The sequence below is a fragment of the Narcine bancroftii genome, chromosome 3, assembly GCF_036971445.1.
Source record: "Narcine bancroftii isolate sNarBan1 chromosome 3, sNarBan1.hap1, whole genome shotgun sequence".
Classification (NCBI taxonomy): Eukaryota; Metazoa; Chordata; class Chondrichthyes; order Torpediniformes; family Narcinidae; genus Narcine; species Narcine bancroftii.
This window is the reverse complement of record NC_091471.1, coordinates 39,722,318-39,745,122: the sequence shown is the minus strand read 5'-3', so window position 1 is coordinate 39,745,122 and position 22,805 is coordinate 39,722,318. Positions and strand designations below refer to the sequence as shown.

The 22,805-nt window shown below is 39.8% G+C and overlaps 1 protein-coding gene across 3 annotated transcripts in view; it reads left to right on the top strand.

Annotated features, from left to right (window-relative positions):
- myo5b (myosin VB) overlaps positions 1-22,805 on the top strand; it is a 264,470-nt gene that overhangs the window by 224,642 nt on the left and 17,023 nt on the right. For all 3 annotated transcript variants that reach the window (XM_069923885.1, XM_069923884.1, XM_069923886.1), the window contains 8 exons: positions 1,422-1,556; positions 3,191-3,256; positions 6,926-7,165; positions 8,833-8,930; positions 11,939-12,137; positions 18,046-18,139; positions 20,332-20,472; positions 22,108-22,259. In XM_069923885.1, coding sequence (XP_069779986.1) covers positions 1,422-1,556; positions 3,191-3,256; positions 6,926-7,165; positions 8,833-8,930; positions 11,939-12,137; positions 18,046-18,139; positions 20,332-20,472; positions 22,108-22,259 — 1,125 coding nt within the window. The remainder of the gene's footprint in view (positions 1-1,421; positions 1,557-3,190; positions 3,257-6,925; positions 7,166-8,832; positions 8,931-11,938; positions 12,138-18,045; positions 18,140-20,331; positions 20,473-22,107; positions 22,260-22,805) is intronic.

Below are 22,805 nucleotides of genomic sequence, written 5' to 3'. Positions count from 1 at the left end.
TAATGTTTAATTCTCGCCAAAAAAATGCTGGCCGCAACTTCACTGAGACAAACCCAACAGCCGATCACCGAGATGACCCCACTGCTAATCTGTGATATGAACCCACCATTGCTGCTGATCCCCAGTGAGTCTTCCCGGGCCGGTGGAACACACACTAGTGAGTCATTCTCCCCCTAGGCCTACTGCACAAGCACACCGGGAAATAGGCCGAGGGGTGGATTCTGAGTTTGCATCCAGTGTGCCGAGGAGGGAGGGATGGAAGGAGATAGGAGGGGAGGGAACCTCACTGAGCCCGAGGTCCCGCTGCTGCCTGAAGGCCGAGGTCCCACACCTGCTCGGAAGGCCCCTCTCCTTGATGATGCCAGGACAAGGGTTCCTTCTGTCTACTTGCAGCTGAGAGACAATGGCATGCAGTTTGAGAGGGAGAGTTGGAGAGAAAAGTCAATAGGGAAAGGTAAAGAAGAAATGGAAGGAGAGAGGGGAGGGAGTTACCTGAAATGAGGACACTCGTCATTCTAATTTCATGTTGGGTGAATTTTTTATCAGCCTGTAAGGTCAGTTCAGCTCTGAAAATTTTTGGATAAATGAGGAATTCTGATTAATTTTGGATGTCCTCATTTATCCAATTTTTTTTCAATTCGGAGAATCCGAATTTGGATAATCGGATTTGTACTGTAATTCCAAATATTTATATATATTTATTTTAAATTACATCTGTATGTTAAAATGTGGTTATTATGTGCTGTGATTTGTGTGTGCACCCTGGTCCAGAGAAACACCATTTTGCCTGGTTGTATAGTGGATGTACAGTCAGATGATAATAAACTTGAACTTGAAAACAGTGAAAAACCTCAAACAGCAACAATATCTTGCAGCTATTGTTTAAATAATAAAATCACAAGGCCTAATATGTCTATGTCATACAATTAGTCCAACATATTCAATTCTTTTCTCATGATCGTGCAAAATTCTAAAGTGGACTTTATCCAGATCCTTTTTGAAAATTCTGAATTTAAATCCACAAGCCTTGAATGGTCCTTCCTTTGTCCCTGCAGCTTAATAACCATTGTGTTACCCTCTGTTCTCACTTATTCTAATATTCATCTTGAGAATTCTCTCTTCTGATGTAATTTCCCTCTTCTAAGAAATTCATAAATGCACTCAACCCAGCTGATCACTCTTGATAACTTAAGTTGCACAGCATCAGAGAACCTCTTGTGATTCTGTCGACAGAACTGTTTAGTAGCTTTGCATTGAACCAACATTATTACATTCCTATCCAATGATGTTGCTTCAGTGCATAGTTATTAAGTATTTTCTTGTAAATCAGTTCATGTATTTGCAAATTGTTACAGGCAGGTTGGGGTTCTTCCTTGGAAGTTGCTGTGTCCCGTGTGTTTCATGGCCTGCTTTCTTCACAGGAAGCTGGCTTGGAGAATGCTGCCATGGACATGACTCTGTTCCTGAAACTGCAGAAGCGAGTACGGGAATTAGAACAAGAAAGGAAGTCATTGCGTACGGAGTTGGAGCAGAAGGAAGCATTGGAAACCAAAAAGGTGGTACAGTAATAAATGAAAACTAAAACATCTTGTGTGCAACTTTGAGAATATAAAATGCATCGAACTTCATAATGCTATCTTTCAGGTATCTATTAACAAATCTTCTATCCACAGTCTTGCATCAGGAGTCTCGTGCTGAAGTGTCGACTATTTTTTGCCTCCATTAATGCTGCTTGAACTGTTGCGTTCATCCAGCTGCTTTCTTTCCCCCACCTGCTATCTAATAGAGATGTGTAAACCAGGAAGCTTTCAACTTCAGCTCCTTCCCTTGTCTTGCCTGATTTTACCTGTTGTCTACTAATCCTAACCAGGCATTTGTTAGGGGAAACAGTGTTGCAAATTCCCTTTCCAGTGAAGCTAAATTATTCAAAAGCCCACTGTCTTACATCCCAGTTGACATAGCTGAGATTGCACCGATATCTGTGAAACTTTACATCATTCCTTCAGGACAAACAGGGAAGACAATGACAGTGTGTGGGGAAGAAGGTCTTCTAAAGAGGTTTGTGGCATTGAAAGCAACAATTTGAATAAGGATAGTGTGTCAGCCGCATGCAAGATAAAAATGCAGCTCTATTTCCTGAATGGAGAGAGATTGCTTGTACACAATCTTCGTATACAGCATATTGCAGTAATTAGGGAAGTTAGTAGAACACACAGCTCAGGCAGGTGTGCTTCAGTTAAATCAGACATTGATGAAATGAAACCTGGCGTGCTTTGGTCTTATTGAAGGTCAGATATTCGGAGAAGTAAAAGAAAGGAAATGCTGTGGAATGAAAAAAGCAAGTCAATATGTAGGGGTGAAGACCCTTCATGAGTGTTTCCACCAACCTCTGATTTTATTTCAGATTTTCAGTATTTTTAACACATTTTCTGCAGTTTTTTGGAGAAGGGTTTACTGGGCAAATTACTCACAGGAGCTTGTAGTCCATGAGATGAGTTTAGATATTGTTAGGCATGACCAGTAACCACCAAGACGAGGCTGAAGGAACAATAAGCTTTAATATACAGAAGAACCTTGCTGGCCCGGATCCAGGTATAGGAATGGAGGGAAGAAATGAGGTGGCTCGACCTTTATGGCCCAGGACCACGGGAGAGGAATCGTAGGGTACGAGTCATCGGTGGGTGGGCCAGCTCCATATATACAGTAGTCAACAATAACTATATACAATGGAGGAAACATATCCCCACAGATATACTAGACTGTCAGTTGAAAAGTGAGACCTGATAGTGGTGTAATGGATATGAAGAGGATCTTTCCTCTTGTGGGAGAATCTGGAAGCAGGACTCCCCATTTAAACATGAAGGGTAATCTACTTAGGCAGATTAGTTAACTTCTTCCCTCTCTGAGGGATGGGTGCCACTTACTCAAAAGGCATTGAAACTGTTGTCTTTGAAATATTTTTAAGACCGAAATAGAGAGGAGAATTGCTAAATAGGGGGATGAAAGGACCCCACAAGCAGGAGAAAATGCAGTTGATGTTGCAGGAGATCAGCCATGTTCTTATTAAATAATAGAGCAGGCTTCCTGCCCCTATTTGTGACTTCAGATGAAGAAACAATATACCCATACCATGAGCATTATTTTTCATTCTGTCAAAATGTGACGAAAATTTTGCTTTTCTTCCACAAAGGCAAACGATGACAGTGGCATCCCGAATGATGAGCATGAAGTGGAAATAGCCTATGACAGTTTAAAGGTATGAACCAAGCCAACCTCTAGTACTCACAAAGTAATGTATTTGAATAAATGAAAATTAAGAAATGGTTAAGAAGGTGTATGGTCTGCTGGCTTTCTTTAGTCAGGGATTGAGTTCAAGAGCCGTGAGGTAATGTTGCAGCTCTACAAAACACTGATTAGACCATATTTGTTTAGCTCTGGCTGCCTTATTACAGAAAGGATGTAGAAGCTTTAGAGAGGGTGCAGAGATTCACCAGGATGGATAATTTGCCTTAGCTCCCTTATTACAGAAAGGATGTAGAAGCTTTAGAGAGGGCGCAGAGATTCACCAGGATGGATAATTTCCCTGGACAGGAGATCTTGTCTTACAAAGCAAGGATGACCGAACTATTGCTTTTCTCTTTGAAGTGATGAAGGATGAAAACTAACTTAGAGGTATGCAGTACAAGATTGTAAAAGGCAAGATTGAAAGCTTAGGGGAGACTTCGAAAGTAATTTTTTTTCCACAGAAAATGGTGGGTGCCTGGAATGCATTGCCGGGAGTGGTGGTGAAGGCTGGTATAAAATAGACATTTAAAAGACTCTTAGACAGGCACATGGATGTAAGAAGGGTTATGGGTGGAAGGTAGAGAAGGATTAGATTGTTGTAGAGCAGTGGTTCTCAGCCTTCATCTTTCCACTGACATTACACTTTAAGTATTCCCTATACAATAGGTGCTCTGTGATTAGTAAAGGATTGCTTAAGGTGGTATGTGGGTGGAAAGAAAAGTTTGAAAACCACTGCTTTAATTGTACTTAATTGACTCGTTATGTGCATGGTTTCATAAGTCCAAAGGAAAAGGGCCAATGACAATTTTTCTCAAGCAAAATACTTAAGGAGCAATTTGATCTAGAGCAGTGATTCTCAACCTTCCCTTCCCTCTCACTGAAGTGCCAGTTGATGAAGTAGACAAAGACGATGTGGTCAAACAATAACCATGGCTTTTATTAGCAGAAACTCATGGTACAATAATGAAAGACAATAGATGCACATACAGTTATATCCAAGGGGAGTGTCCTTAACAGTAGAGATAATGCACAGCCAATGTTAATACAGCCAGGCTCGCCAGAGCGGAGACGGGCAGCTTTGCAGACATTCACCACACTCACATACCAACTTAAGCAACCCTTTGCTAATCACAGAGCACTGATGGCTTAGGAATTACTTAAAGTGGTATGTGAGTGGAAAGGAAAAGGTTGAGAACAACTATTGTGGAGTTACTTCATTGTGGGCCAAAGGGCCTGTACTGTGCTGTAATTTTTTGAAAATGAAAGAAACTGCAAATGCTGGAAAATCCAGCAGCTTTGTCATCATCTATGGAAATAAAAGCAATGTTTCAGATCTGTCATCATTAGAATTGGAAAAGAGAGAAAGGAAAGTTAGTTTTCAGTAATAAAGGAGGAGGGGTTTGTAGAACAAAGTGAGTGTCTGTGATTGGATAAGTCAAAATGGCTTAATGGGGACATTTAGCAGGCACACTCAGCTTTTAGATCAACTTAGAGCTGTGGACTTGCCCAGCAGCCTGGACACTTCTGTGTAGGAGGGACTGACTAAGATAAGAAAAAGCCCATTTCAAGGCTAACAGTAATTATTTCTCTAACATGATCTTATGCAGCAAATTTTAAAAAAATGTTTCCTCAGAATGTATCATAAAGGTAATGGCAAAGTTCAGCTCTTTTGCTTTGAAGAATATCTGATAGGAACACATGCTTCTGGAAAACATATATTTACAGTCCAACATCCAATTTTTTGCAACATCCTTCTGTGGTTTGGTTTATTAAACAATTAATATCTGGAATAATCCCGAAATGCCATTTTCATTATTCCAACTCAACTAATGTTTATACGATCAATATGCAAAGTGAACTTTAGTCTGTCTTTAATTCCAGCTCCTTCCTAATATATTGATTCATCTAGTTTGCTGACTTTCCTACCATTCCATATTGATTTTTACAAAATCTGTAACAAGTTTCCGCACAAGAGATAACTAAAACCTGTGTCCACAATTCCATTTTCCCCATCTACTCTTCCATTCATTTTGAAAGACCTGGAATCAACAGATGACAGAATAGTTACTATAAAGGAATACAAATGTCCTATCCTGCTCACAACAGTTGATTTTTAAATAGTTATTTTATAATGAGACCTGTTCTGTTCTTTCTCCATAGCCTTGGCATTCTTTTTTACCTTGGCACTTAATCCAATTCCTTTTTGAATGCAACATGAGACTTCCTCCAGAACTGGATACAGAATTCTAAATCCTAACAACTCATTACATGAAAATGTTTTTTTTTCCTTGCATCCATTTGTTTGTTTGCCTGTTGTTTAAAGTTTTGCCCTTTCTGCCAGGGAAACAGCTATTTAATTGCCTAGACCCTCTTTGATATTGAACACTTCAACCAGATTTCTCCCTCATCTTCTCTGTTCACAGGAGAGCATCTCCAGTCTCCTATCTATGTAAATATTGTCTCTCAGTCCTAGAATTATTATAGTAAAGGTTTTCTACAACAAATATTTAACTAATTGGCTGGTTGTTTTTTTGAGTCCAAGAAAGAGAGAAAAATGCAGTGTAAAATGCAGAGCTGAAGAAAATGTCTAGCAGGTCAGGAAATGCTTGCATTAGCTTTGAGCTGTTCTACTAATCACTCAGATCGTGGTTGATTTGGACCTTAATTTATCTGTGATGACAACTTCATTTATACCTTTAACAAGGCAAACAAGCCAAGACATGTCCACAGAAACATAATATTTTTTCTGAACCATATTATGGCGGTTGATCAAAAACTTGTCATCTAAAGGTTAAGGATCAGAACCTTAAGAAGTCTCTTAAAAGAGGGAAGCATGTAAGCAGGAAGATTTTGGGGGGTAATAAGTCCAGGTAGGATTCAGTGCCTTGCAATTTGAAGATGTAACAATTTGGAGATGATCAAAAGTCCAGAAGTAGAGGGTGAATTACTTGGTACATTATGGAAATACTATGGTGGTACACCACCAGCCTACTGCAGGGGGGCGACCTCTGTACCTGGAGAAGAGTACGGGGACAAGGCAACTCCTGGCCGACTGTCAATCAGCCGACCTCAATGGTCCAAGCCCCACCTGGTAGGCTGTCAATCACCCTCCGGGATATAAGCCAGATCCAGCTCTTTGAAGACCATCTCAGAGCTTGCGACAGCATTCCTCACAGCCAGCTCTGTGGAAGTTTATGTCAAATAAAGCCTGTAGACAGACTTTATTTTTCGTGTGTTTGCTTCTGTTCGATAGTGCACCACAAGTACATTGCAGACATGGCAGTGGGAATAACTCGTATATCTACCCATTTTGCATAAAACAGCTGCCTTCCAAAAATCTCTCCAATCTCTCTTTACTTTGCCACTTAAAATCTATTAGATTTTTAACTTTTCCTAGTTCTGATCAAAGGTCATCAAGCTGAAACAAAAACTGTGTTCCTCCAGAGATCCTGTTTCTTCTGCTGAATGCTTGCAGCATTTCCTATTTATATTTCAGATTTCAATCATCTGCCACTTTTTGCTTTTAGAAGTCCATTCCTCCATTTTGAAATATGAAATTTACCTTACATGATTAGCATCAATAAAATGGTAAATTGTCATAATTTATTGCACAGACATTTTCCAATTCCTTATCTCACAGCGACACGAGTTGGAATCTGAAAACAAGAAGCTGAAAAATGAACTCAATGAGCTGAGAAAAGCTGTTGCGGAGAAGTCGATGACAGAGGATCCAAGTAATGATGCGGAAAATGCCTACAATGTCCTTCTGCGTCAACTGAAGGTAGCCAATGAGGAGCTAGAGGTGCGCAAGGATGAGGTCCTTATGCTGAGAACACAAATAGTCAAAGCTGCTCAGCAGAAAGAAGAAGGAAAAAGCATGGTAATTATGATTGTTAAACATGATGGTGAGAGGAAAGAGCCAAATTTAAAAAAAATATTTGATTTTTTTATTTTTCAAAGACTACAAATCCAATAAACTGAATTTTACATTCTCTTTCCACATAGTATGATACAGAGCCCTTATTTTCCCCTCCTTTAACCCTCCCCATCCTTTAAATTATATAAATATCAAAATATAAAAATACAGACATACAAAATCAGCCTCAATACCTACAAAGAAAATGATCCTCCTCGAACCTGGAGGACTTTGGATATTAAATAAATCATGAAGGGGCAAAAACACGTGTCGTCTGTGCCACATTCCCCATTTCATATTCTTAATCCTTTACCTGTTTGGAAGGATTGTTTCCTTTCTTTTGTTATTCGGTTGGGGGGTGGTGGGGGTTTGGAAGAGTGCACCTATGTGCCTCAGATACGGTTGCCACACTTCAATGAATGTGCCATATCTCTTCTATAAATTGTAGGTGATTTTCTCCAGGGGAATGCAACACTGTATTTCCATATTCCATCATGTGATATTTACCTGGGAGTAGGACTTCCACATAACCGCTATACACTTCCTGGCTACTGACAAGGTGACAATCACAAATTGAATTTGGTGTTTGGAGAGTCTAAACACCAATGTCCCCTAGAAGGTACTTCTAGAAGCTCCTTTGGAAAATCCACCTTTGTAATTTTTTTCCAGAGTGTCCCCCCAGGTCTTCTCAGAAGGATCTTACTCTTGTACCCAGCCAGCTGGAGTGGACAAAGGTTCCTACCACCACACCGCTCTGAGATTTCAGGCTTTGAATTGTGTAATTTTATCGGTGGGAGGTGTAACTGATGCAAGAAATTATATTGCACCAGTATGTCTGGCATTAACAATTCCTGTCAGGCTATTCAAAAACAAATCTTCCCACCATCGTTCATTAATTGTTATGCCCAAGTCTGACTCCCACCTTTCCCTTGACCAATGTAAGTCCGGCTTCGGGCTTTCACTTTGGATTATGAAATACATCCTAGAAATAAATTTACATACATTTCCCTTTCAAATTAGTGTGTCATGTCACTACTGTCAGGCAGAGTCATTGTTGGTCCCAGTTTGTCCCTCAGGAAAGCTCTTAATTGTAGAAAGCAGAAAAATATTATTTTCATTAGCTCATATTTAGTCCTCAATTGCTCAAATAACATGAGCTGCCCTTGACAGTAACAATCCTCAATACACCTGATCCCCTTCCAGCATCAGGAGTACAGGATCATATGGCCCAGAGTCATGGGTATTAAATTGTTCTGGGTCAAGGGCATTTTAGGAGATAACCCCACGTTCACTCCAATACATTGGTTAATTCTTTGCCATGACTGGCACACATTTTATAATGGGGTTATCTGTTTTTTTGGGAAGAGCCAATATTGACTTAAAAAGGCATACCAGTATTCAATGATGGAGATGTAAATATTCTATAGTTTTTCGTTATAGCCTTTGAGAGTGCAATGGACAGGTTCTTTTGTGAGATTAAAAATCTGGGTCAATCCTAATGATTTCTTTCAGCCATTTGTGAGCTTCATGGGTCTTGTAGTCATTTCTCTGGTATTCCACATAGAATGCCAACTTGCTGAATTAGAGATTGCATTTGGACATGCCAGATAATTTGCTTTTTGTCATTGCAGAATGATGTGACAGAGAAATACGAGTGGAAAAGAAGTGATGAAGAAACAGATAAAGACGATGCGATTGAGGCTTACAATGGCATATGTGAAACAAATAGGTACATTTTTTAAGTATAAAGAATCTCCCCAGCACAAGTCTATTATTTTCTCTGAGGCCAACAGTTTTACCCATTTTATGGGTGCATCTTTAAAAATCCATTCTTTTATCACAGAAGAAATGGCATAAAGGGATTTATATTCAGCCTGATCCACACAAGCTTCAGGAGTGAATAAAAGATGGTTCCATTTGCCACAATGGTTGTCCTTAATTGACTTGGATCAATCCTAATCCAAACAGTTTACATTCTGTTTGGCAAGGTATCTCATAACAGGAAAGTTACCTGATTCACATTGGAGAGCAATCAAGATCCAAAATAAATGCTGATTTTATTTTCCACTATCAACAGATCTGTGGCAAATAAAACTCCCATTACTTCTATCAGGGCCTCAGAGGAAATTAGCTGACGGAACCATCGAAATCAAACCTTAGCGTTCCCATGTATTTTCAATGAAACACAAATGGGATGGTAAATAGATTTTTAAACAGAAAAACTGACCATTATTGAGAGAAGACTATTAAATCCAGAAATACTCCCTTTAAGATAATGTAACTAACTGTGGCTGCAAAGGAGCCACACAGATTGTCTGACATTATCAAATCCTCTGATTTATAATATATCAGCTGTGACAAAGTCCAGTCAACAGAAATCTCACCTTTCTGTGTTTGGTTGAATCTTAATTTAAGTAGGTGGATCATTCTGAGTAACTCTGCTTTGTTCCAAACCATGATTTTACAGCATCTGGTATCCACAGACGCTACCTCTCTTTCGCTTATTTTTGCACTAATTAATTTATTTTTAAATGTAATTTATAGCAAAATTTGCACTGTAATGCTGCCGCCAAACTACAAATTTTGTGACATCGACATGACGACAAATTCTGATTCTGTTTCTTTCTTGTTTACTTGAACTGAAATTGCTCTCTGAAATATGATCAGTAATTAATATAACCATTTACGGAGCGGAAACAGGCCACGTTGGCCTTTCGAGTCCGCACTGATTTTGTGCGCCCTCTTCAGGCATTGGTCCCGGTAGATCTTCATTCAATAACAATGGGCGAATTCAATGTACGTGGAATCAGATAATAGCAAAACTATGAGCAAACAGATTGGCTGTCTGTGTACCAAAAATAGTAAAACTTGACGAAACTGGATTTATTAAGAAAAGACAAACATTTTGGTACTTGATCTCTGAGCCTAAGGCCAGTGTATCTTAGATGTCAGACACATTAGCAAAAACTTTAGTATCCAATGTATTTTACTATGGTTTGTTTGTCTGAGACCTCCCCATTCCACTTGCATTGGCCTTGATTTATCAGGTTTCCAAGTTATTGTATCTTGTAACTTGGAGAAATATCTCAAATCTTGGTTCTTTTCTAACTTACGATGGAAACATTGTTTTTACTCTCTCTGAATGACACTTTGCTCCTTTCTCTTTTTTTCTGTTCCTGTTTCCTTTTACCTGTCATACAATTGCAGCCAGGCTGAGGACTGGCGCTACCTCAATGAAGATGGAGAGCTTGGCCTGGCATATCAAGGTCTAAAGGAAGTTGCCAGGTCATATCTTTGCTTGCTTTTGTTTAAAATAACTATAAAGCATGTTTGGAGTAGTTTAAGTTTGGTATTTGTGTAGCAAGATAGTAAAAGATGTTTCACAAGAGAATGACATCAGTCTATATACAAGTCCAGCAGATGAGTACAGCAGCCAGTTGGGAAACAACTTAAAATCAAGGTTGATTACAAAAGCAAAGGTGGACATGTATTGGTTGAAAGAGATAACAGAAATAGTGGGAACCAAAGTCACAGAGGAATGGAGTGAACTTTAGATCCAAGTTTTGCTTAACCAGAACTGATGTGGATCATTCAGCACAAAGGTGAACAAAGAAAAAAAGCTTGTTATGAATCAGGACAAATGTTCTCAAGTTTGTGAAATCTGGTAGGCTGGCAAGGAATGTGTTGAAATAGTCATGATTAGATTTAAAGTTATTTGAGGGTTTCAGCAGCAGGAAATTTAGTGAAAATATCCCGATTAAATGACCTTTTGTCAAATGATTATCTTTAGCAATTTAGTTTTGCAAGAACTGAGAAGTTTAAGATTCACACTGTTATTGAACATCAATTATTTCAGAGATATATTGAACTTCCACAAATATTAAAAATCTATAACTTGCTTAGAGTCTCATTCTTAAGTGCCTTTCTAGTGAGGGGTTTGGCAACCCTGGTTTAGTTTAAGGAAGAGTATATGTTATCCTGTGAATTCTGATGGTCAGTGAATGTGTGCAGCATTGGTATTGGCCAAGATAAACACTGCAAGATTATGCATTAATACAAATTATGGTGGGACTTTCACACAGACTAATTGGTTGTCCAAGTTATTGTAATGTGGACAATGCTTGTTGAACAACCTTTTAGAAAAATAAATTAGAAGAAAATTGGGTGGAAGATGTCGATTCCAGACATATCTGAGAACCATTTGGTGGGCGGCCATATTCAAAATGGTCCTTGCCGTATACTTATCAGATGCAAGTCAGAACGTAAGCAGGTCTTCTCAGTTTTCCTCTGAAAGCAGGTGCATGGAAGGGGCGAGGAAGGAATTGTCAGCAGTTTTTCCTTTGGATTATTGAAGTGTGATCTGGTCGCTTTACTGTTTTGATGTGTAGTGGAAAAAAATGAGAAAAATTATATTTTTAATTGCATCTTGGTTATTTTTAATTGCATCTCCCGTTAAAAAATCTTCTATTAACCCTTTGTAACTTTGCTGAGTGAGGGGATACAGTCAATCAAGGTAAATCATTCAGTCTTGCTTTAACCTAGTTAACCTTTACGCTTTGAATTAGTTATATGGTCCTGTATAATTGACAGTAATCACTAGTACTGGCCCCATATCCAGCCTGCAGTGAAACATGAATCTTTTCATATTTGAGGATAAAAAGTATTGTGTTAAGAACTAAACATATGAACCAGCTCCTCTAGCTGATATTTTTTAACTTGATATTACTGGCACCGCAGGCTGTTGGAGGCACAGTTGCAGTCTCAGATCAAGCAACACGGGGAAGAGATGGAAAGAATGCAGGCACGGAATGAGGCGATGAAGGAGGAGATGGAGAAGCAGCAACAAATTCTCACACAGACACTACAGCTGTCTCCAGAAGCACGTATTGAGTACAACATACAACAAGAGATCACACGTCTCACCAATGAGAATCTGGTAAGATTGGTAATCCTTTCAGAAGCATTCAGACAGGCAACTGCACAGAAATAGACTGGACTTCAGACTGTGTTATTGGTTTTCATTTATTATCTTGTTATGGGCCCAAAAACCCAGCAGCAATAGAAATTCACCAAGACAAATGGTTACTTAAACAAAATTAACTTTAAACATGAAAACATGATCAAACTTTAACTTATTACTATTAACTTAAACTGACCTAATTAACCCCCTTCTAATTCTAAGTGCACGTCTATATAATGTGTGTGTGACTTCAGAAAAGTTCTTTGATTCACAGTTCAATCTCATTTCTGACCCCTCCAAGTTCACCAGTATCTGGCAATTCTAGTACTATGCACAGAATTGAACATTTATGAATCTTCCCCAGGCTTTGGTGCTTGAAAGGTAAATGGTTACTGCTCAGGAAGTTTCTTGTTAGTTTTCAGAGAGAGATTTGTTGTTCGTTGGACACAAACTGATTCCTTCCAATCAACCACAATCAACCACTTGCTGAAGAAACTCACCCCATCAGGATTTTCCCAGATGATAACCTCTTTCTTTCAGGCTATCACAGAGTTCCTTTTCGGTTTCCCTTATTTCAAGTAAAACATTATACAGCCAGCCATCTTCTCTTGTATGGACCACAAGGGCTTTGAATGGGCTGAACTAAGAACTCACAACCCGTCTTCAAAATGGGTTTCTTCCACAAGCTTGCCAGCTTGTCATGTTCCAGTCCCAGCTTCTGCTGCTGAATGGTAGAACTGAATTCTCATTCTCTCTTTCTCTCTCTCTTAGAAAAGCCTGTTTAACTGTCTCTGCTTGCATAACCATCTCTCTCTCTCTCTCTCTCTCTCTCTCTCTCTCTCTCTTTCTCTCTTTCTCTCTCAGAAAAGCCTGTTTAACTGTCTCTGCTTGCAAAACCACATGACCTTCCTAGAACAGCCAACTGCATTCAGACAGACTGCAGCACTGGACCTCATCTTCTGAGTTAATTCATCTGTTGCTTTCCAAAACAATAATCCACTACTCCACAGCATGTCCAATTACTTGTGAAGTCCTTATAGGCATTCCTCAAAGTTTTTGCAAAGGCACCCGAAGCATGTCTGACTTGAGCCAAGCTCTTGCATTTTAAATGAGATCCATTTTGAAGTGTTTGTATGTGACCTACATGAAAAAAAACCTGCCACAATTTATCTCCTTTAAAACATATCTGTATACGATATAAAATGATTCAAGTATAAGCTACAATAACAGAGCAATCATCAAATGGAAATTGGATAATTCAAACATGAAGAAAAGTACATGAGAATTTAACGGACCAATATTTCTACTGGATAATTTTACCGTACTAGAGTTCATTTTCATTTAAACTTTTCAATGTAAAAATAAATTAATTTAAATTTAGGCATATACCACAGTAACAAGCCCTTCCATCCATGAGCCCATGCTCCTAAATATACCAACAAACTGTATATAAACGCTGTATATTTTTGGAAGGGTAGGAGAAAACTGGAGTATTTGGAGGAAACCCACACAGACGCAAGTAGAATGTACAAACTCCATACAGACAGTGGTGGATTTGAATCTGGATCACTGGCATTGTAATAGCATTATGCTAACCACTATATTAACCTTTAGAACCCATTTTTCCTAGGATTCATTTGTAACAGCACTGATTTACCACAGCTTACAAATAAATAAAGAATACACTTGCTCATTTCTTTCAGCTCACCATGAAGTTGACTTTCTTTTATTACTAACTAGACACAACGTTGCATTCTTCAACTCCCCAAACACCACCTGACTAAACTGATCTTCTGATCTTCTCATTGGCTCACTGCCACCCGGTGATCCTGACATTCTCACTCTCCTCCTCCTGATGAAGTTAAATACACGACCGCGATGGTACCCCCACCCCATTCAGCCTCTGAGCCCTGCAAGGAGGTGCCTGAATAGAACCTTCCTGCTATGTAATGGTCCGGAGGGCAGACACTTGGACCAACCTCATATGACACCACAAGACAGGCAATGCACAGTCCGAATGGCAAGGGTGCGACCGGCCTGGACCATTAATATATGCCAGCTTCAACTTGTCAATAGAAACCATATCAGCTTTTCCATTCCTGTCGATCACAAAAGTCTTTGGGTAGTATCGTAAGTTCTATAAATGGGCTGAAGTGGTTTGTTAACAACCTCATGGCAAAGGAACACCTGAGCACAGCATTGTAAATCATTCAGCAAATGCATTGCAGGTGACACCGACCATGTAGGAGTAGGATGGAGAAACCTTGTTTTCCCGAAGATGATTAACATAATGAGCTGGATCATAGAGCGTTGTGCTTGCACTCGGATTCACAAACTTGCCTGGCAAGGTTAACGCAGTGCTATGTACTAGTTCTATCGCTGAACATCCAAAATCTACCTTAACAGCAGTACGTAATCTAAGGAGAACCATAGGCAAACATTTGCTCCACCAAGATGCATCACCACCTGCTGTCAATGCTGCCTTCAAATGTCGATGTTAACGCTCAACGAGGCCATTGGCTTGTGGATGGAAGCTGTAGTGTGAATATGGGTAATACCCAGAGGGTCAGTGAGAGCTCAGAACAACGCTGACTCGAACTGAGACCCTCAATAAGTTGTAATAGTGACTAGAAAATCGAAAGATGGAATCACACGATCCACGAAAACCCTAGCGACTGTCTCCACAGAGATGTCAGTGATAGGAATGGCCTCCTGCTACTTGGTAGTTTGGTCTTCATACGTGAATAGATAAGTATATCCCCGAGATGGCAGAAGCTGGCCTACCAAGTCCAGGTGTGCATGCTGGAAACTGGAAACTGAACTAGAACAACAAAATCCCCCAGCTTGGATTTCATGTGGCTGGAGACTTGCCTGTAATCCAACATCACATTTAACATGAGGCCAGGTAAAACGTTCTGTAACTAGTTTGATTGATCTTCTTCTACCAGTATGCGATAGATTGTGAAGCGACTCAAAAATCTGCCACTTCACAAGGCCTAGGCCTTCTTGTGGAAACATCACAGACTAACTTTTCACCCAATTAACCCAGGGTCACATCTTGAAGCTGGAGACCAGAGTTTGTCTGGCAATACTGGAAGAGATTGGGATTGGTGTGCTGTGCACGAGCCATGGCAATGAAATTGTTGGCAGTAGTTGTATGTTAAGCATCAATATTGCAACTGGACAGGGTGTCGACCACGGCATTCGCTCTTCCTCAGATGTGCCATATGTCTGATGAAAATTGTAGGATGAAGTCCAAGTCCCAAATCTCTTTGGACGAGTAGAGATGTGTGCTTGTACTTGCAGTATGGTGGTCTGTATAAATGGTGAAAGGACGACCTTCCAATAAAAAAGCAAAAATGTTTCACTGCGAGATAAATGGCCAAGAATTCTCGACCAAACATACTCTACTTTGCCTGACCCTTTGACAGCTTGGCTGAAAAAAAAATACCAGAGGTTCCAATTGCCCACGGATTCATTCTTCTAACACTGCTCCCACAGCACTGATAGGTGCATCTGTGGTAAGAGAGAGCAAGGCTTTGGGCTTTTGATGTATAAGCATTGTGGCATTCACAAGCGTAGATTTCACATTATTGAAAGCACACACAGCATCATCTTCCAAAGTTAATGATCTTTTGGGCATGGACTAATCAGATTCTTTTAGTAGTTCAGTAAGGGGTAATAGAGATGTTTCAGTATTTGGCAGAATCACGGTAGAAGTGTTCAGGGTACGATAGTCACCAGAAGACTGCCAATCCCCAGGAAATCCTTTTGGAACCATCTGCAGTAGTGAAGCCCAGCAGCTTTCAGATCCATGGATTTTGTCCAACTCTTGCATGTGGACAAATTCCGATTTCATGATATTAAGGTAGTCTGCGCTACCACCGGAGGACCCCGAGTTTCTATATGGTGGGTTACTGTATGTTTAATGTCTGTGTAATGATAGATCGCCTTCCCAAGATTGTGTTATATGGCGAGCTCTCCACTGGCCACCGTGACAGAGGTGCACCAAAGAAAAGGTACAAGGACTGCCTAAAGAAATCTCTTGGTGCCTGCCACATTGACCACCGCCAGTGGGCTGATAACGCCTCAAACCGTGCATCTTGGCGCCTCACAGTTTGGCGGGCAGCAACTTCCTTTGAAGAAGACCGCAGAGCCCACCTCACTGACAAAAGGCAAAGGAGGAAAAACCCAACACCCAACCCCAACCAACCAATTTTCCCCTGCAACCGCTGCAATCGTGTCTGCCTGTCCCGCATCGGACTGGTCAGCCACAAACGAGCCTGCAGCTGACGTGGACTTTTTACCCCCTCCATAAATCTTCGTCCGCGAAGCCAAGCCAAAGAAGAAAGAATGATAGATGGGGTCACAAGGCAAGGGAAACACTTGAGCAAGGCTCAGAAAGGGCCGAAGTCAGGTTGAAGGCTTGTCAGGCGGCTGATGTCATTGGAGGGATGACAGATGCAGCTCACTTGCATACAAGAGCTGCGGCCCATAATCAACAGTTAATGCAATGTTGTTACAGCGCCAGAGACTGAGGTTAGAGTCCAGCACTGTACTGTGTGTACAAAGTGTTTGTACATTTTCCCTATGTCTGTGTGGGTTTCCTCCTACCCTTCAAAACATACGGGGGTTTTAGGTTAATTGAGATCATTGTGCAGCATGGGCTGGAAGGGCCTGTTTGCTCTGCTGTATGTTGGAAAAATATAACATTTAATACAGCAGAGACTAGCCAAATTTCTATTTTATTTTAACCGGGAAGAAAAATATAGAATAATTTCGTAAACAGGATGCAGAAAGGTAAATGCAGTGGTCCTCTCTTATCCGTGGTTTTGCTTTCTGCGGTTTCAGTCACCGGCGGTTAACCGCGGTCCGAAAACATTAAATGGAAAATTCCATAAGTTTTATATTGCATTCCATTCTGAGAAGTGCGATGAAATCTTACGCCGTCCAGCCCAGATGGCTTCCAGCAGATACCCATAAGTCTGTACAGCTGGGATTTCCCTGGGGGATAACCTCAAAATCTCCAATGCCAAAACTTTGGGCAGCAGCTTGCGGCTTGTGTTATGACCAAAACTGTCCAGAAGGAAGCAGCTCCAATGTGCCCCTTCATTTTCTACGATTTTAGCTGTTAAAGAAAACATAGAATGAATTATTCACATCTACTGTCCAATCCTTTCAGCATTGGAAAGGCAATCTGTTTGCTCATAGTTTTGCTATTATCTGATTCCACCTCATTGAATTCACCCATCGTTATTGAATGAAGATCTACCGGGACCAATGCCTGAAGAGGGCGCACAAAATCAGTGAACCGGTGCGGACTCGAAAGGCCGACGTGGCCTGTTTCAGCTCCGTAAATGGTTCTATGGTTATATCTACGTTGTATACGCTTCCTGCCTGTTAGTCATCTCCATTATCAGATCGACTGTCATGCTATCACAGTGATTGTGTTCGTGTAACCCTTTTTAAAAAAACATTGTTATAATTGTTCTATTTTATTGTTATTATTACTCTTATTGTATCTAATCTATTAATTAAACTTTATCATAGGTAAGTAAGTATAGGAAAAAACAGTGTGTGTGTGTATGTGTATATATACACATAGCGCATTCAGTACCATCCGTGGTTTCAGGCATCCGCTGGGTGTCTTGGAACATATCCCTCACGGATAAAGGGGGAACTACGTAAAAACTGAAAATGCTGGTTTCTCTCCACCTTTAATCCTCATGCATTATGCTTCCTGTACCCTTTAAGATCCTGTAAGACATTATTTGAAGGATCAAACTCCTTGCATACTTGTGTTGTCTGCATATACAATAAGTCTACCCTTTTGTAGTGCAATCAGCTCAGCAAGACAGTGCTCCCTCCAATTTTTTTTCCCCAGGACCTTAAAGAGCTTGTGGAAAAACAAGAGAAGAATGAGAAGAAACTGAAGAAGCAACTCAAGATTCATATGAAAAAAGTTCAAGAGCTGGAAGGTATCATTTAGTTTTTCAAGTTACTTTCATAGATTTCGCCTAAGTGATCCAACCTAATTCAACTTTCGATAGTTGTGTGAATGACGTATAGCAGAAGTGTTAGGGCCCTTGTTATTTGTGACAAAAAAGTGCTGTTGATGCAGATTGGCGGAGTTGTGGACAGTGTGGAGGATTATTTAAGAATATAACATGTTATAGGTAAGATATGGGCAGAGAAATGACAGATGAAGTTTAATCAGGTCAAGCATGAGGTGTTGTACTGTGAGAGGCCAAATGTAAGGACAAAATTTCTTTAGCCAGATGGTGGTGAATCTGGAATTGACACAGACATCTGTAGAGGCCAGGTCATTTGGTAGATTAAAAGCAGAGTTTGATAGGTTCTTGATGAGTAAGGGTGTGAAAGGTTATAGGGAGAAGGCAGGAAAATGGGAATGAGAGGAAAATACATCAGCTGCATTTTGAATAGTGGAACAGACTTGATGGGCCGAATGGTCTAACTCTACTTCTGTATCTTATGGCCTTATGGAATGTATGCTCTTAAAAGTATTAACATGCATAAAATCTGGGGGTTCAGGTCTATGAAAAGGGCCATGCAAGTAGATCCAGTGGTAAAGATGCTTGACCTTATTGGGCATGGCCCTAAATATAGAAGTAAGGACATCATGTTACAGCTATATAAACCTTTGATTAGGCTACATTCAAAATACTGTGTGCAATTCTGGTCGCTTCATTACAAGAAGCTTCGGAAAGGGTATGGAAGAGGTTTACAAGGGTTTTGCGTGTTTTAAAGGGTATGAGTTATGGAGAAAGATTGGACGAAACTTGGGTTGTTTTTTCTTGAGTGAAGGGGTAACCTGATAAAGGTGTACCAAATTATGAGAAGCATTGATAGGGTATATAGTCAGGATCTTTTTTTCCAGGGAGAGGAAGTTTAAGGGAAATGTGTGAGGCAAATATTTTTTACAGAGAATAATTGGTTTTTAGAACAGGGCAGATACAATAAGGGCATTTAAGAGTCTTCCACTCTCTAGATACATACAAGAATATGAGGGGGTGGAATGACATCTATCAGGTGCAAGCAGCGAGTTTTTTTAGGCCTGTTCCTATTGTGCATTTCTATGTTGAGAGAATAAATATGAATGAATAACTGTTTAAATAATGGGTAATTATCAGAATGGATGTGATATTCTGATGTACAAAAAAAACAAAATATTTAAGGTTAGGGTTCCATTATTGTCACGCAATACTACATTTAGAATGTAACATACATGAAATTCTTTGACTTTTGTCTACCATAAGTTAGACAGAGTTGCCACTTTGTCCAGCACCCCTCACAGAAACCTACAACACCTAGTGTTCCTTGGCAGTCTCCCCCCCTCACAGAAACCTACAACACCTAGTGTTCCTTGGCAGTCTCCCCTCTTAAGTACTGACCAGGCCTGAGCCTGCTTAGCTTCTGAAATCAGACACTCTCAGGCTTCTGCCTAATTTAAAGATTAAGGATTTTCAGTTTTAGGTCTTAAAGTTATCACTTACTCTTTGAAACATTACTATGATAAGTTCCTATCTGAATAATGTTTAGAATAATGTTTAAAATAATGTTTAGAAATCTTAAATCTGCATGCTTCATTGATCTATTTGAAAAGCAGATGCTATTTTTGAGCCACGGAGAAACAAAAAGAAAGCAGATTTCATTGGTGTTTTCTTGCTGCCTGAGCAGGGATCTCATTCATTCAAAGTCATGGGCAAAAGTGTGAATGTGGGGATATTGGACAGGAACAGAATGCTTTCAAGCTGTCCAAACTTGACCGTGAATAAACAGCATTAACATCAGGCAGCTCTTGCTCTGTAGCCATTGCTGTAGCATTTGGGAGAAAATTTTGAAGGAGTGGAAAATTAGGCAGGAAAATTAATATGAAGTTAAAATACAGACAAATGATTTCATTTATCTTTCTAGAGAACTAACGTTGATGTCATAGAAGAAACAATTTTTATATTTTTGCCCACTAAATTTGGGCTTGTTTCTGGTTTTTATGCTTCTTGATGTTGTATTTTTGTTTTCCTCTCTCACCCTATCAATTACAGGAAAAAGTTTTGTAAATTTTTATTGTGTGTATGCATTTCTAGTAATTTTAAACTGTTGAGCATTTTAATCTTGTTTGAATTGTGTAACATAATCTGAATGTTTTTAGCCCGGAATGCAGTACACCAGGAAACAAGACGGGAACAGTTAACCAGACAGGTCACTGTGCAACGGAAGGAGAAGGAATTCCAAGGAATGTTGGAATATAATAAGGAGGATGAACCTCTACTTATTCGTATCCTCATTAAAGGTAATTTGTTAAAACTGGAAGATCTTTGCTTTGGTAAAGATACAGCAAATGAGCTAGGATAGATGGATGAATAAGTTCTGATCTGTAAGGATTTGCAGGAGCTGCTTTGGTTGACAAGTCTGTTCAGAAAGAGAACTAAAAGAAGCTGTAGAATATGAAACTGGGTTGGATTTTGACAGGGTGTCCTGATGCAAAAGAATATTTCACCATTTACTTCATAGTATTTATAGTGACTGAGGAAAAATATACTTCACCATTAACTTCAAACATTTCAAAAAAGTGGTTCACTAACTCGAACATAATTGGAGGTGAAAATTAAATAGCTCACAATCATTCCTGCATACAGAATGTAGATGTTTTGCGAAAGTTCAGTTTCTCCAATGTATTGCGAGCACCAAATGCAAAGCATTCAATTGAAGGAAGTGCAAGGGACTCACTGTTTTAGTCCTGAAAGGCTGTTTGGATTCCAGAAGAGCTGGAATGAAAAGGTATTCCACTTTTCATGCACTTGCATGGTGATAGAATCTTGTTAGCATTGGGGAAATAAAGAGTGATTTGTTGAATGCAAGGGGTGATGCAAGACCCCTGAACTTGTTCTCTCCCGAGGGAATGAGAGCAGAGGAGTGAGAAAAAGATGAGATGAAGCCAAGGACTCCATAATAGAGGAAGACATGGTTTCGGAAGAAGAATGTATTTTCAGGGACACTTATACTGAAAGTCACTTAACCAGAACAAATAATAGGAGAATGAAATAGAGGCAGAAAATATGGTCAAGACAACTGTAGGGGTCTGTGAGCTGGAAATGCATATGGTTACCCATTTCCTGAAGTAGAGACAGAGAGGTCCAGAAAAGAAAGTGAAGTCTCAAAGATGAACCCTGCAAAAGTGAAAGTAGGGTGCAAATTGGCATTAAAGTTAATTAAATGATTGATGTTGTGCATGAATGCAGGGAACAGCTACTATAGAGTGATCAATAAGAAATAGTTGAGGAATGGGACCCAAGTATCCCACATATCCCACAAAAAAACAAACAAGGCTTGGGATCACATGAGTTCCCATAGCCACACCTTTAATCTGGAAATAGTAATCAGAGTTGAAAGAAAAGTTGTTGAATGCAAGGATATGTTCAGCTCAGTGAACAAGTGTGCTGGTGCAGGGATACTGGTGAGGTCTCTGTTCAAGGAAGAAGCAGAGGGTATTTAAATTCCTCCTGTGGGATGGAGGTGCACAGAGGTATTGTACACCCATGATAAGGATGAGCCTTTTGGAATCAGAATTGGAAGTCGCAGAAGGCGTCGGAAATTTCATGGATATGTGTAGAAATGGTCTGGATAAGAAAGAAAAAAAAGAATCAATAGGAAGTAGTATGTTTGGCAATGCAAGAACTAGCTAAAAAAAATGGGTCTACTCTGACAATCCTGCTTGTGGATGTTAAATAAAAGGTAGAAGGAGCTCTGCAGGGCTGGACTCCACCAAGCTGGAAGCTGTGGAAGGAAGTAGTTGCACAATTTTCTGTATTTACTTTTATTTGGAGTTACAAGAATGAACAGGTTAATTCTTCTCCAATTTCTCCCCGGTGAACTTGTTGTCCAATTGCTGATTAAACTATTTTTGTTCTTTTCCACGCAATTATAGAGCTGAAGCCCCAAGCAGTCTCTGCCACAGTGCCAGGCCTGCCAGCATACATCCTCTTCATGTGCCTTAGACACGCAGATTATATCGATGATGACCAGAAGGTCAATTCACTCCTCACTGGGACCATCAATGGGATTAAAAAAGTCCTAAAGGTAAAGTTTGAGTTTCTTCATTCTAACACTGATAGGTCACAGCTGATTATTTAAGATCTGATGAGCATCTGATTACTTAACAATCACAGAAATGCTGGAGGAACTCAGCTGGTCTCGCAGCGCCCATAGGAGGTAAAAGTACGTCAGCAATGTTTTGGGCCTTAACCCTTTTTTTCAAGGTGCCAGAATGTCAGTTATATATCCATCTACTATGGACACTGCAAGACCTGCTGAGTTCCTCACTACAATCACAGTGTCTGCAGACTTTAATGTTTCACTCCATTTAACAATTGCATTAAAATATATTGGGCTATGATATATTTGTGTAAAATAATAAGTTTCAGCTCTTTCTGCCATCTCCTAATGGGTCCTGGCTATCAACACAAATAATTTTCAGTTGAACATGCAGAAAGCAGCATGTTCTCAACTTGTTGAGTTCAGCTAACAGGTTGAACTGTTAGTTGAATTCAACGTTCATATTTATTGTCAGAGGTGCATATATGACATGACATACAACCCTAAGATTCTTTCTTCCTATGGACCATG